This window comes from Pygoscelis adeliae, unplaced genomic scaffold (genome assembly GCF_000699105.1).
Source record: "Pygoscelis adeliae isolate BGI_AS28 unplaced genomic scaffold, ASM69910v1 Scaffold31, whole genome shotgun sequence".
Taxonomy (NCBI): domain Eukaryota; kingdom Metazoa; phylum Chordata; class Aves; order Sphenisciformes; family Spheniscidae; genus Pygoscelis; species Pygoscelis adeliae.
In genome coordinates this window covers 1,891,984-1,907,900 of record NW_008824233.1, presented here as the reverse complement: position 1 = coordinate 1,907,900, position 15,917 = coordinate 1,891,984, and the positions used below count along the sequence as shown (strand labels likewise).

Below are 15,917 nucleotides of genomic sequence, written 5' to 3'. Positions count from 1 at the left end.
TTACAAGCACCTCATGCAAACCAATGAATTAGTTTCATTCTGAAACTGGGACAGACTCTATGTATTATGAATCATCCACGACTGTTCTGGAATGCTGTGAGTTGTAATGTGGTTGCATGGGATATACAGCACGTACCAATGGGAGACCCTCACACTTTATGTCAATTTGGACTTACCTAATTGACTCCAAGGCAACACAGATGAATTATCAGTGCAGGGCCTTTCTGTGGCACTATCCCACGTTGGAACGCCTTGGAAATGAAAGCAGAATTAAAAATATTTGCTGTTTTTACAGATTTCCACAATTCAAAATACTTCTTTTGCTTTGCTTTAAACCTGCAATTTCAGAGCACTCAGCACCAGGGTGAAAGGCACAGGCAACTTCTGATTCCTCTTTTCCAAATCTACATTTACAGCCAAATTACAAATCTTTGGACACGGGTGTTTGCAAAGAAACTACTGGCACCTTTAGCCAACACCATAAACCCCACTGCTGCAGCACTTACACGTACAGCAGAAGTGGAAGTGATTTCCCATTCTGTTTGCAATTCAGCCACACAGAGCAACAATGCTTGTTCTCAGTGAAACACAGAAAATAAAATAGGGTTTGAAGTTACCCAGCATCTCCGAATGTGAGAATGGTATAGGAAAAGAGGCCAAGCACAACAGCACAATTCCTTTGAAGCTCTTCTGCTTTTTGGAGTTAATTAAAGTTGGCTGAGAGGTTTTCCTCTCCCTTTTTTCCTGTGTGTCTCATCTTGAGCCTATATGGCAGGTGTTGCGGAGCAAGTCTCAGCAGCACCCACTGGATACCCTTACTTGTTGCATTTGCAAGTATAACTTAATCTCTTTTAAACAGTGATAGCAGATAGGAAAGACTCTGACTTGGGCAGATACCAGGGCAACTAAAATTACCAGACTGTATGTAAACAACATGAATTGACCGTCAGTAACCTCGGCTAGAACATAATTAGAAGAAACGCATATGTATTTTTTGAGTGTATATAAACAAAGGAGTTTCTGTCAGGACAGTAGATTTGTATTCTTCAGTATAGGGCTGAATTAAGTCTGTCGTAAGACCACAGTATGTGTCCTAGAGCTGCGTAGTAGGCCCACTTTGTGGTCCTGTGGCCTTGTTTCTAACTCTCGTGGGGTCAATTCACCTCTCCTCATCCTTCCTCTTCCTGACCAGTGCTGAGGAGGACATTGAGAGCCATGGGCAGGATCCCTGTACTCACGTTCCCTGCTGTTGAGCTTGGTGTTGAGGCAGTGAAGGTTTGATAAGTGCTTTAAGCAGAAGCTTGACACTGTATTGTGTTGGTGGAGAGGGGAGAGAGTACAAGTTTCTCAGAGCATTGCATAAAAGCCAGAGTAGGTATTACTGCATTAGCTCTACTCCCAACATGTTTAGTTTTCTTCAGCAACTGAAAGAGCTGAAAAATCGCAGCTTAAAAAATTGAGATGCTACCATATCTACGGCTCCAGAAACCTACAGCCTCCAATGCATACGCTTAAGCCAGACCTGTTTTCTAAGAAGTAATTCAGATGCTCTTCTCCAGAGCTCCTTGTGCCCTAGGGGGAGCACAGAAGGAAGCCCCGCGGGCACAGGTGTTGAGGTGCAGTATGGGCTTGAGGTGTCAAATGTAACAGTAGAAGACTTAACGAGTGAAATTAAGAATTAACCAGTATCCTTCTAATCATGCTAAATATTAGTTTTCTTGCTGCCTATAAAGTGAAAGAGTGCTTCCTGGTCATTTTAACAACGCAAACACTGACTATCTTGCAAATAAGATATTAACACATTCTTAATAACGAAGATTGAATCATGAGTATTAAATAGATACTTGGTAATAGAGCATAAACATACACGATGGCAGATAATGTTGGTCACCCTGCAATTCCCTATGATCAACACAGATCTGTGTTTCATTATGAAGTAAGTTTTATCTACTGGAAAGAAAAAATAAGCTACTGAAATGAAAGTCTGTATTTTAAAGTTCTATTATCTTTTATGAGGTATCCATGTTACTGTAACTAATGTATCTCTTGATCCAGTAGAATAACTACCAGGTGTCTGAATACCGCAACATTTTGAGGAAACAACAGAGCAATCATTTTCCCATTAGTTTTCCATTTGATTTGTTTGCTACATAATTATGACTTGTCATATGATATAGGTTGATGCATACTTCAAAGTGCATATGAAACAAAAAATACTGTATCATTCCACTCTTGTTGGATACAGTGCTGAAATACTGAGCTAGAAACACTTAGACTGGACTTAGAAAAATACGTTAGAAATATTAACCTGTCAGAGGGTTTTTAATTCTGACTTTTCTTTAAAAAAAAAAATGGTTTTACTTATTGTTTTGCTTGAGGAGAGAATGCTGGTTTTTGCCCTGGATGGTTTAGGTTAATCATAGCTGTAGATCTCAATACTGTCCTATGAGGAGAGTAGTGAGTCAGTGCAACCAGCATGTTAGAATTATTATACCATATATTCGGTTAACTCTATTAAACAGCAGGCATAATAAAAGGTTTAATATTAGTTACATGTAAAAATAGGCTTTCTTTTTATTTCTTTCTAGATTAACTTATCAGGTGAAAATCAAGAACATTTTAAATTTGTTACAAAATTACCTTTAACAATCATCTTGTGAGTTTTCTCTTCTATATGATAGAAGTTGGTTCTTTATCGTATTTTCTTGTGAGATGAACAAAGGTCTGTTATGAATGCTACTACCCTTCACAAAACATTGGTGTTCCTATATGCAGCTGTAAATCTACAGGAAAAAGGCAAACCAAAACATTTTGTTGAGATATTAGATGAAATTTTAAAAAATCCTTCATTTATTGTTTTCATCTATGTCTTTTTCCACAGGCACATGGAAATAAGGCACTGTCCCTTCCAAGTCATTTTCCCTTCCTTACCAACTGATACCAGTAGTGTGTTTTCCCACTTCAGCAGGGACCGGGTGTCACCCAGGGTTCTTTAGCAGAGTGGGTGGCGAGGGAAAGGCTGTTTTCTTTTTTTTACGGTACGCGTCCACAGTGAGAACTCTGTGCTTTTCAAACTTCTTTCCTCAGGCTTCTACCGGAGATGCAGAGGATTTCAGATTTCTTTCATTTTTAATTGTTGGGAGAAGAGTTTCTGATGTGCAAAGGTTCTCTCTTGTGCTATCTTTTGGTCTGTGTATGTGAATAAATTCTTCCACTGTTGTCATCGGGAATTCTGTAAATACAGAAAGAGGAGTGAGCCAAATTCTGCCATGGAGACCTTAGAAGAGAATTTTATTCTTCAAGTACTCCCTTATACAAATATTTGAATAGAAATATTGTGTAATGTGTACTCAGGAAACACTGTATTGATTTCAGTAGGTGTCATGCAGGACTGTAAGCAATCATGTACAAAAATAAACTTATTTTTGGAGATGACATCTTCAAAATTGCTTTCTGGTATGTCAGGAATCACTTTGCTATGACTGCAGTTGATGTTTCAAGTGAAAATAATAGTCTATACAAAAGTCTGGTGAAGAGCAGAAATAAACAAAATTCCAAACTCTGTATGTGACAGAAAAACACAAAGAGAAAAATTATAAAGACAGATAAACAATGTGCAACATGTCTACAGTATTGTTATAGTTAACTCATTAGTAATCCTCTATTCGGAATGATAGCTCACTGCGTAACATGAGTTGAATAAATTTTGTTTGTAATTTACTGCACAGTAAGTTACTGCTGAGAAAGTAAATAGGAGGCAAAAAGGAACACACAAAACCAAGCTTGAGGTTAATTAATTCCTTGAGTTATTTGGCAGTCGTTTGGCTTTGTGGTTTTATAAAATATACTGAACTAAATTAAAACCAGGACACAATCTGAGTGAAAGCTGAGAAGAAAAAGTGGATCTACCTATTATTATTGTTAATATTTTTCTTATTTACACACACATGAACACATAGACAATGAAATGCAGGGACAAACATTGACTGTTTTCTTCCATTGCTAAAACCCCTGCAAACGGGATGATGGTGTAGCTTCTGATTTTAAGTAGATCACAGAACAGAGGCAGATGGATTAACTGAGATTTCAGGCAACACTAATGCATACAATTAGGCTATGTTTGATAATTTAACAGAAATATATTCCTTCTCGTTGAATTACTGCTCTGTTATGACTCTTTGTTCTGCTTCTGTAGAGTCAATACCCATGACCAGCTTTTTTCCACCTTTACCAGTGGCACTTGGCTGCCTTCAACAGCAGATGCATCTGGCATCTCAAGTAAAACTACTGTAATAAAAAAAAAGCAAAATGTGTTAATTTTCTTGGATTTCTATGTTCTGTAGCTCTCAAGAAGCAGAATTTTTTTTCACTTCTTTTAGACGATTCCTCAAGTTTTTAGCTTGTTTTGTCTGAGAATTTGGTAAAGACCCCTCATGAATTAACAGAACTACATCCAATGTTTTTCTGTCTGAGAACAAGTACGAACAAATGCATTCTTTGGCTAAAATAAACTGCTGAGATCCATGACATGCATGTTACATGGGTCAGAGCAAAAGCTATGCAATCCGTGTGGTTGTTTTCCGATTCCCTGAAGTTGGATGGAATTATGTGGAAGATAAAAGTACAGCACTCTCTCTATATATACACTTTTTGCTCTTTTGGGTAGAGGTAACCATGTTTAAATAATAATGTGTAGTCTATACATACTTTTTTTGATTAGATCTTTAACTAAGTTGTAGCATCACAAGGATCAGAAATGTGATGTCATTTCAGTATAAGAAGCAAAATGTTTTCCTCATGTAAAAAATAAGGTTATCTCCTTTTGTATATCACTGTATAAGAATGTTAGATGTGCCAGAGTGCTTCTTAGAAGCAGCTCACCCAAAGAGCACGAAGATGGTAATACATGAAACAGGAACTCTCTGCAGAGGGAAAATCAGGTCCCGAGTCTTTTGTGTGGGATACATTAATTGAGCAATGGAGGCTTAATTTTTTTACTTTATTTTCTTAACTAGGGTCAGTGAGACTCCAGGGTGGCAAGAATGAGTTTGAAGGTACAGTGGAGGTTTATTTGAATGGAATCTGGGGAACAATCTGTGGCAGCCATTGGGACAATAATGATGCAACAGTCGTATGTCGACAGCTTGCACTTGGGTAAGTTTCAGCCCGAGTAAAAATCAGTCAACTTATTTTAATGATGTTTCAGTATAAAGGACAATCTATTTTGCAAATCCCGACGGCTTTTTGTGTTTGATGATTGTTTTTTTCTGTTTGAAAGTTGTTGAATGCTGAAGTTGTTCTTCCCAGAATCCTTCGCTTCCTTCAATTGCGTTGTACTTCAAAGAGGTTGCTGTGAGAATCAGTATTTCATTTGAAAGCTGCATATGGCGTCTGGAGAGGAGCAGACCAGGGTAGATGCTTTGCTTTCAAAGTGAAAAGTGTCAACAGGTCAGAAAATCTTAGGGCAAACAAAAACTGCTTTACTAGACATCCGGGAGATGTCCACAAGGGCAGAAATATGAGGTCTGATCCTGATCTCACTTACGTAAGTGTCAATTAAGAACAGCACCAGTGAGGTTACTGAATCTATAAAAATGTAAATGTGGCCAGAATTAGACTCTACATGGGCTCCTAATCATAGGAAAATTCCTGGTTCTCAGGAACATGGGGTTACCCTGGTAATCATTCATTCTATCCTTTTAGAGTTGCACAGTGATAACAAAACCCAGAACCAGACAAGTTTTGCAGCTTTACATTTTCATGGAAACATTTTACAGAGTTATAGTAATATTGGACAGGTTGAAAGTCCCGGCATTGTCCTCACTGACCACTACTTCCCACTACTGTCAGAATGGAGTTAATCAACAGGACCCTTTAACATAATGTGGTCATTAAACTCTAGATAATGCCTATAGTGATACTGCAATTGCAATAGTAAGATGAAACTGAGGTAAGGAAGAAAACGCCTGTACCAAAAGGGAGTTTTAAAAATAAAATGCAATTTCAGCTTCTAAAAAATCAGTGCTGTTCAAGTTAGCAACCAAATTCCTTGAATATCCCCCTTTAGCACCCCATTCAGTTTGCACCTTCTCAATAAGCCACAAGGTATGGCTGGCTTTAGTGCCTTTCGAACATTTCTTTCAGTCACATACCAAAGTAGTGATTTTGTTTGCTACAAGTAGTAAGGGGCTTTTATAGCATACTTGCAGTGTGACATTCCTAATGATTATTCCACTTTCTAAGACTGCTAGCCAGGACTAAATCTAAGCTGTTTTATAATGTTCAATACTAATCTGGACACACCATGCCAACTTATAAAAATATGAGGATTAGATGAGATAAAAGTTCAGCCATCTGGAGGCCGTGGTTTTGCTTATGACTTCAGCTGTCTACGTGCAATGTCTCCTTTCCTCATTTTCATGTAAGTTCTTTTTGCCTTCCATACCCTAAATATTTCAGTTGAACAAGACCACTATTAGCAAAAGTAGTTCAGTGATACGGGTGAATGGCTTGGTCTTTTCAACAGAAATGGCTTACATCTGAATCCAGGCCAAAAAGCCCCAAGCAAACAGTAGTTGGAAGTTTCTGTTATCATGAGTGTCTGGCAGAAATTTGGATCTATACACCAGAAGGTAAACTCACTAGGAATTGTTGTTGCTTTTCAGGTGCTTCCATCTATCTGTTCCTTTGATTTTACAATATTTGGGCTTTGTTTTGAATTTAATTTTGTTGGGCATTATATGGAAGAAAAGATGGCTCAATAATTGTCGCTGTAGATTCAGTATGGGAAGGAAAGGAAACTGTTTATAAATGTTCTGAATGGATGGGAATGGCTGAATAGAGAATAATGGACACGGGCCTGATCTAATGGAGTATGAGGTGGTTTCGCTGCTGCACGGTCACAACCATATTATATGATGTGTATGGGCAGAGCACTGGTACGTTTTAATGGAGTAAAGGAGAGGATAAGGGTGCAAGGCCCATTAGCTTTACCTCTCCTGGAAGTACAGCTGCAGTGGGATGGTACTGTAGATTCACCTACGGACTGTGGACTCTGTGTTGATTTTTGTAGTTAAGAACCGGGAGAATGGGAATGTAGCTGGCCCTGCAGCAACACAGGCCATTGTACTAAAATATCCCACAACAAAATGGCGAGAACTGGGTCACATCTGTTACTTTTCTTTGTGCAGAGGACAATGCTGAACTGTATGAAAATGTGATGAATTTACACTGCTGAAGAAAGCCCTTTCTCTTCTACTCCAAGATTTATATATGAGAAAATGTTCCACTTCCCCTCCTCCCACTCTAATGTCTTACCCTGATCATTCTTCTTACAGTGAAAAAGGTACAGCAAAACACATACCATTTTCTGGACTGGGCCTTATTCCTGTTTACTGGAGTGAAGTGCGTTGTCGTGGTGATGAAGAGAATATACTGTTATGTGAAAAAGACGTCTGGCAGGATGGAACATGTCCTCAAAAAATGGCAGCTGCTGTCACATGTAGCTCTTCCCTGGGTAAAAAAAATACATATGGTTTGGTTAACTCCTTACCTTATTTAAACAGAGGTGGTAATAATTACTCATTATTAAATTAGAAAAAGATATTAAGAGTTCTTGGAACAGGAAATTAAACAGATTGAATCATCACAGCATTAACTGTTTCAAATCCCTCTATGCTGTGCAAGCAGCAACTAGCTGAACCACTTTTTACCTTTCCGTAATCAACAAGCAAATTATTGCTTTGAGATGCAGGTTGTGAGAAAGGGTGAAGCAGCGAGAATCTCTGGCTGTAAAAGGAGGATTGTTTCCCCCCACATTTTTTTAAACATTCTTTTTAAAATTATGTATTTATTAATTTATTTGTCTACTCGGAGGTTGTCTTTGGTAGCTACATATGCTACATGTCAATTTGTCAGCTTTTACTGAACACTAGGGAGGAGCAGCAGTTTCACAAACAGGCTATGCCTTCTTCTTTAGTACCGAAGTGTTGGGATGACATTCCTTACTGTGAACAGGGATGACATTGCACAAGGAACTGCAAAGTTTTTGCCCTATTCTGCATACATTTAAAACAGGTCCAAGTCTTCCTAGCTGAAGACCGCTACCTCACACAAGTCAAAATGATATTGTTAGGAAAAAAAGTATTAATGTTTTTAAGATATTTCAAATTATTTTAATGAACATGATAAACGGCAACTAAATGGGCAATTATGCCATCAGATTTAAGATTTTGCTGACCTCGAGGAAGGCTAGGCTGGCAGTGCTGAGGATCTGGCAATGGCAATCTGTTCAGTTGTAACCAAAACATGTATGGCTGCAGCCAGTTCTGTGCTGCCTGTCCTCTCCTACTTAACATTCCTATCCAAAGGCAGATGCATTTTTGTCCTAAAGCTCCACTATTCATGAGGAAAATTTTGATAAATTACTTTTAAAAAACCATTTTGGTCTTAATTTAGAAAACTATAGTGTAGAGGGAAGGGAGAATCTTTTTAAGCTAGGAGACAAGTTGAAGGACCAAAGAAAGAGAAAGAGTTTTGCCTAAAGAAACTGAAAACTATAAATTTGCAAATTATACTTTTAGATCATAAGGTTTTCCTTCTGTTTATGGACATTTTCACCAGAAAACTTTGTTTTGCTTAGAAAAATTTATTAAAGGACTGTTGTCTGTTTCAATAATGCTGAAAGGAAGTTAATGAGTAATTTAGAGTCCAGGATATCTGAAGTGAATTAAAATGATCCTGAGTTTCAGCAGACTAGATGAAGCTTTCACGTTTTGCAGGTTCTACTGCAACTAGCCTTTCTAAATAATTACATAAAAACAGATTTCATACCAGTGAAATAGTACGATGAAATTGGAGAAATGCCCTCAATTTTCTTTTTTAAGCCAAGAAACAGATGAAATAGTAGCATTAATTGGTTGGAAGGCCTACACAAAAATTAATCACATTTTAAAACATTCAGATGTTAGATATGGCGAAACTTTAAAATAACCTTTTAAATACTAGAGCGATTTTTTTTTTTTACATGGTTTTAACCTGTTTCCACTATTATAGCTTTATGCAGAAGTGATGCTTTCAAGACAATTTCTTGCTGGACCAGAAAAGGGCTAATGATTTGAAAGGGTGAAAATCAAACCGTATCTTAGAAACGGGAAGGGAACAACAGTTACACAATTAAAATGAGACTCCACAGTCCATGAGATTTCACTGCTCTGACTAGAATTACCAAAGTAACGAGAAAACACGAGGATGAATTTCGACTTCTGTGGCAATGAAAGAATTTTTGCCTTTACTTCAGATTTTACCCTCTGGGACCAAGCCTATACAGAGCCAATCTTGCTCTTACTAGTAGAAATGCAGCTCTACTGACTGATTGTAGTATTTGGCCTTACAGCCCTAAGTATCTGTGAACACTTTGATGCTTAAGTAACTCAAGATCAGTATGGTTACTTGTCTGTATAATATTCTTCAGCTACTGAGAGTAGAGCTTAGGGGAACTAATTTCTAAAAAGTTTAATTTCAGGTTTTTCATCTAACTAGAAAAAATAAAGCGTGGTTCTTGAGTGATGTCAGAGAAACCATTAAGCCATCTTCTTTTTCCTTTACTATCAGGATAATATTTTGCGAAATAAATTACCTTTTCCTGTATTCTATGTTTGATCACAGCCCCTGTCTTTACTCCGATCCGGCTGGCTGGTGGGAACAACGCTCACGAAGGAAGAGTAGAAGTCTACCATGCTGGCCAGTGGGGGACTGTCTGTGATGATCAGTGGGATGACGCAGATGCTGAAGTTGTCTGTCGGCAGCTTGGCCTTGGGTTTGTTTTTCTACATATTTTCTACTCCAGCAGCAAAGCAGGAGAGTTAGTCAGATACATGGCTCGGAGTTGTCAAAAGATGCTCCTTTAAAATCGCACTAATACTTTGAAGCAGTAACTAAGTTTGTTTATAGAAGGTTCAGGTACAGCGCCATTACTTTCAATTCCCTGGAACTTTGATTTATAGGATCCAGTTTTCAGTGTCATATGATAGGCGCAATTTTGTCTGTAGGACAGACAAAGGATGTGTCTCAGAATAAATGCTGACTTTTTATTGAAAACTCACTACAGTTTCAGTAAAATTTCAATCAAAAACCATAGGTGAAGGAAAGGAAGTTGCTTTGACTGTTAAAATCCTTACATCCATTTTACTGAAGAGTCTAACAGTCTCCTTGCTTTGGAGTAAGAGCACTCATTGCTTTGTCAGAAAGGATATGTTTTTTTGGCATGCCTGTGAGAATCTCTCAAGATTTGTTTAAGTCACGAGTCTCTGAAGATTGTCAGTTTGCATATACTGAGTAGAGATCTGTTCGAAGTTTTGACAGTTAAGCTTGTCAGTGATTATGTCTGAACTAAGCATGGTCCATAATATAGTCACAGCAGCAGAACAGGATTTTCTTGCTCCTCTTCCGTACAGCCGGGGGTGATTTGGATACCACACAGAAGATAAGTATTCAGTATTTGTGGAAAGATGCTGCAAAAGTGGGAGGCAAAGAGGAGAACTGCTGGATCAGAGAGGAAGGAGATGGGGACAGTTGGGATGGAAGGCGAGATGGGTTGAGGAGGGAAAGAACTCGGAGCAAGATGCAGAAAAGATATTAAGATGTAAACCCAAGGTGGAGAAGGGGATTATGCCCGAAACAGACTGGATGAGAACTAAGCAGGTCAGTGCAGAGGAGACTGGATCAGAACTCGCCTGTTCAACCCTGCTAGGATTATGATGAACTAAAAGAAGCGGCATTGAAAGTAGCAAGCTTTGTGGCATTAATGGGTGGCCCCCAGAGTGTACTTGTTTTGTAACATGAAACTGAGGCCTTGGACTGCTGGTGCCATCCAAATTGGCTCAAAAGGATGAGAACTTGTGCAGCACTTACAAGCTTCTAGATCTCCTGGTGAGCCATGTGGGAATCAACATGCTCCTCTGACATCAGATTTTCATTTTTCCCAAGTTTATTTTATGCTCTATTTCTATATTCCTGTACATTTTCAATTGGGAATACCTAAAAGAAAGTCTATCTTCTTACAGGCTTTTTCTGCTTTTGAATTGGGCCACTATTAATAAGTTCGGGGAGTTACTAAGCTATGCTTTACATTTTTGTATACTAATGACAAATGTCATGCTCTTAACCTGCTTCCTTACTGATTACACTAAAACATTTCATGATTTATATTTAATGTTCAGAAACTGCAGTTCTCGGACGCTTCTAACTTGATTCGTTTTTCTGAGTAAATAAATTGTATTAAGATGGTGCTAAGTCTTTTTGAAATATGTCTAGAGATTTACAGAATTTATCAAGTAAGCAAGATGTCTTGACAAATGTGCTCATTACTGTGAAGTGAAATTTTACCAACAGTGGAAGTAGACCAGGTATGAAGTAATAAAAATAATCTGCCACAAATTGTAAAAGTAAAGCATCTCAGTAAGTAGCTTCCCACACCCTTTCAATTCTTCTGTAGCACTCCTATAAAACTTCAGAATATGAGTCTACCATTAACAAGTGAAAAATAATGATAATTTATTTTATTATCTGGTCTCATAAATACTTTTTGCTTGATACAAATTGCTGTTGCTATAGTAATGGGATGTATTGTCTCTGCTTTATTGGAACACCAGAGAATCTTACTAGATTATGGTATAATTTGTTTCAACGTTCAGAGTAGTTAAGCATTACCTCTTGGATTTCAGCCAGCTTCTTAATGAATAAGGATTTTTTTTCTAACATTTTCTATACATTTGTACCAGCATCAGGATTAAAAAAATACAAGAAATGGACGCTATGTACGAGAATTTTCTTTTTGTGTGAAGTTTGTATATATGCAAATACTACTCAGTAAACTTAAATGAAGATAATTTATCTTATACATGCAAATGTTCCAACGTACAATCATCTTAAAAACTACCAGTAAACCAGGCTTTCTGTAATAAGCCTATAATAATTTATTTGGGGTAATATTAATAAAAATAGGTATCCGAAAAGTAGGCTCTTCAGTCCGTAGTTATTCAATTCTACAAAAATAGCCTGAAGTGCTGAGAAATCACAGTGCCTATCCTGGTGCATCAGAAAGATACAGTGGAAAACCAAGACATTTTTATTTATTTAGATGCTTAAATATAAATGGGATAGCTAGATTTGAAATAAGTATTACCCTTAGCGTATCCCATGGATTATATTTTCTTAGTTTACCATATAGGCAACCAGTTCGAAAAGCAGCTCTTTATAAGAGGTAGAGGGCTTGGCTCTTTTTCCCCATTACCAGCATTGCAAAATGCAAGTGTTCAGTAAATTAATGCTAGATATAAAAACGCATGGTTACTTAACAAACGAGATGAAAGAACAGTAAGGGCAATCAGGAAATGTTTGCAAATCTCACGGAAAAATATAATTTCCAATCTATTAAAATTCTTCTTGGCATTGCTAAAGGAAAAAAATTAGACCAAGATATCTGTTAATATGTTATTTGGAATTAGGAAGGTCATTCTGAAGAAAAGGTAACGTCTAATTAAAAAACTCTCAAAAATAAGGTACTGACTTCAGACTGAAGCTATGTGTTCTGCTAAAATGTTGCCTGTTGAGTGTTTGAGGATATTTTTGGTTTGCTTACCTGCTTCTTTGAAGCAATCGCAGATTAGAACTCTTCTCCCTGCTGAGCAAGACAGACCTGCATTTTGATATTTTCCATGTTCTCCACCACTTGAAGACGACATCTGGTCATCAAAGAAACAGCCTGAAAATTAACAGTGCATTTTCAAGATTAATGAAGCACATTAGCTTAAAAATATTAAAAACAAATTGATTTTAAACAAAATGAAAATGCAAAACAGATTATTTAATTTACCTTTCTTGTGTGTGCTTTTATTTATTGAGCACTACCATCTACACAGTGTCCACCATGAATTTCCACATCCTTCCTTGTTACAGAAGTTTTTCCCGATTCTAATTTAATTTTTATAAGCCTCTTACTGTTGTTATTTTTCCCATACCCCTTTACTGTTTATCAATAATTTGTATGATTGCTAATTGTAAATTTAGTATTGTTTTCCTTTTAAAAAAAGAGAGAACAGAGATTGTTACATATTTATACAAAGCACTAGAAATGAAATCCACAACTATCTAAATCCATACGTGGATTAACGAGTCAGTGCCTTAAAAACATGAATTACTGCAACTTCTTCAAAAAAACCAAAAACCACAGCAAGGTACTATTCTGACACACTGTTGCAAAAGCTAGTTAAGAGTTTGAATGATTACATCCTGAAACAAAATAGTCAAGACCTGTCATGTTTTCAGTATAAGCTGAACATACCATTCCTGTTAGGTGTTACCTGGCAATAAATGGATGGTAGTGGAAAACTCTCTTTAAACCAAATTAATTAACATAGAGCCCCACACCCAAATTAATTACTATAGAGCCCCGCACCCAAACTGTAGGTTAATGAATTTAAACTAATCCTTTAGCTAGGTAATTCATTACAGCAAAAAATTCAGATAGACGTTTCAATCTTACAAGTTGAAAAAGAAGACAGATATTGAGAATACTCCTATAAAAACTAGACTGAATATATGACCAGAGAAACTGTTGAGTGGAAAGAAACCAAACCATGAAAAACATTTACATATGAAAGACATGGTATCTTAAATAGAACTGGAAAAATCCTGATAGATCATCAAGTGTTAAACACTGCATAATTTCTGTAATGCTGAAACAATGGAGCATTTTCAATTTATGTAGGTTTCTGTGCTCAAAATCCTCTAGGCTGGCATAAAGAGTATAACGCACACAAGGCTAGTCACTGGTCTGCTTTCTGTTCTTATTTCTACCAGATTGTTGGTATGACATTGTCACGTCACTTAAGATCTCTTTGCCGTGGTTTTTACGTGACTAAATGGGGAACAATCACTGTCATCTGCCTCATCTGGGTATTTGAGATTTGATTAACGTGCTTTGAGGACAACAGATGAAAGTCACTGTAGAAATATGTATCGGATTATTTTTACTACATATAAACATTAAATGAAAATTAAAATTAGAATCCTCATACCCAAGCTGTACATCTATAATCTCTTCTAGGAAAGTTACGCTTAAAAATCAAAAGGGACAGAGAAGGAAAATCTCATAGATACAAAACAATAGAAAATGATGTTCTAAATCTGTTCAAACCGTGGAAGTGTGGAAATGGTATGTTCAAGTCGCTCCACAGCCTCAGCCGAGGCTGAAGTTGACTGTGGAACCACATGACATGACATGACATGACAGGACGTAACGCGGGCTGCATTGTCAGTTACCAGCGCAGCGGCTATCTAGGCAGTCCCAGCTGCTATTTTAGAAGCTGGATGTGCAACTCTTTAGCTCTTCCCCGCGACTCCCAGACTCTTCAGCTTGCTTGTTCTTGACTGGATGTTTGTTACATTTCGACAGGGGTGTTGCCAAGGCGTGGAGCCAGGCTTACTTTGGAGAAGGCTCAGGTCCCGTGCTCCTGGATGAAGTGCAGTGCACGGGAAATGAACTATCTATAGAACAGTGTCCAAAAAGCTCCTGGCAAGAACACAACTGTGGCCACAGAGAAGATGCTGGCGTTTCCTGCACACCTCTCACAGGTACTGCAATTACCAATAATCACACGGGAAAACAGCGACAAATGCAGAGTTCACAGCTCTGGAAAGAGAATTTTTAAAGTTTGCAGATGCACAAAACCCCACAGTAATAAAGTGTTCTGGCAGTATCAAAATGAACCAGCTGTTGGTTATGGAAATTTTACAGGTACAGAAAATGTCGTTATTTAACACAAAGCCTTGGTTCCTCAGTAACACGCTAACTGCCACTTACTATGTGGGGCATGCCTTAACTGCGTATCACATCTATCAATGGCAGTAAGCATTTCAGCATAAAAGCAATGGGAAATAACAGAATACACAAAGAAAAAGATAAGGTGTATATACAGTGAAATCACATAATCAGAACCCACTCCTGCAGACTTGGCATGTAATAAGGGCTTGGGGGGATCAATATCTTGTGCTATTTCTCTTGCACTTAAGCAATTGCATTAGGCAACACTTCACAGCTGACCAGGTGCATTATGGCATTTCTTCCATCTTCTCATTAGGTGACACCTAGTGATCAGCACTACATTTGGTAGTCTAATATTCTGATCAGATGCAGTAAACACAATGTTATTAATTTTGTTTTAGAACCATAATTGGACCTAAGAAAAACTGATTCTTGTTTTTGTTTTTCCTTACTTGTTAATGACACAGATGGTGCATTAAGACTAACAAGTGGGAAAGGCAGTCATGAGGGACGCCTGGAGGTCTATTATACTGGGCAGTGGGGCACAATCTGCGATGATGGGTGGACAGAGCTGAATACACAGGTGGTTTGCCGGCAGCTGGGATTTAAGTAAGATTACTTGATATTAGATATCTGACTCTTTGACTTGACAATGATGACAAACATTTACATGAACCCTACATTATTCAAGAGTCTGGTTTTTTTAATATTAGCTGACTGCTTCATGGAAACTACTGAGTTAAAATCCATTAAAGCCTGCTTCCCTCAGTCTCAAAGAGATATTTATGGCCTCAGATTAGGTAGAAGAAAAAGCTTCAACTGAGGCTGTGATTCAACAGCCTTTATTCACCAAGTTGCTTCCAATCATCTTTTTGGCTAACTGAGATAATGCATACGCTACAGAGAAAACCTGATTTGTTGTGTTCTATTTTGCCTATAAAAGTTTGATTCTTCAAAATCTTTGCTTGTCGAACAGCCATTAAAAATCACAGACATTTTCGAAGTATAAGTCCTTCTGGATCTAGCTCAGAAAAACCCACAGTCTGGCCCTGGAACACTGTTATGTATTGAAAAGCATATTCTAGAAAAAAAA

The 15,917-nt window shown here is 37.6% G+C and overlaps 1 protein-coding gene across 1 annotated transcript in view; it reads left to right on the top strand.

The window, feature by feature from the left end:
• The first annotated feature begins 1,870 nt into the window (after nucleotides 1-1,870).
• PRSS12 (protease, serine, 12 (neurotrypsin, motopsin)) overlaps nucleotides 1,871-15,917 on the top strand; it is a 38,113-nt gene continuing 24,066 nt past the window's right edge. The window contains exons 1-8 of the mRNA XM_009334941.1: nucleotides 1,871-1,936; nucleotides 2,589-2,656; nucleotides 4,196-4,278; nucleotides 5,016-5,154; nucleotides 7,338-7,516; nucleotides 9,667-9,817; nucleotides 14,456-14,634; nucleotides 15,292-15,433. Coding sequence (XP_009333216.1) covers nucleotides 1,871-1,936; nucleotides 2,589-2,656; nucleotides 4,196-4,278; nucleotides 5,016-5,154; nucleotides 7,338-7,516; nucleotides 9,667-9,817; nucleotides 14,456-14,634; nucleotides 15,292-15,433 — 1,007 coding nt within the window. The remainder of the gene's footprint in view (nucleotides 1,937-2,588; nucleotides 2,657-4,195; nucleotides 4,279-5,015; nucleotides 5,155-7,337; nucleotides 7,517-9,666; nucleotides 9,818-14,455; nucleotides 14,635-15,291; nucleotides 15,434-15,917) is intronic.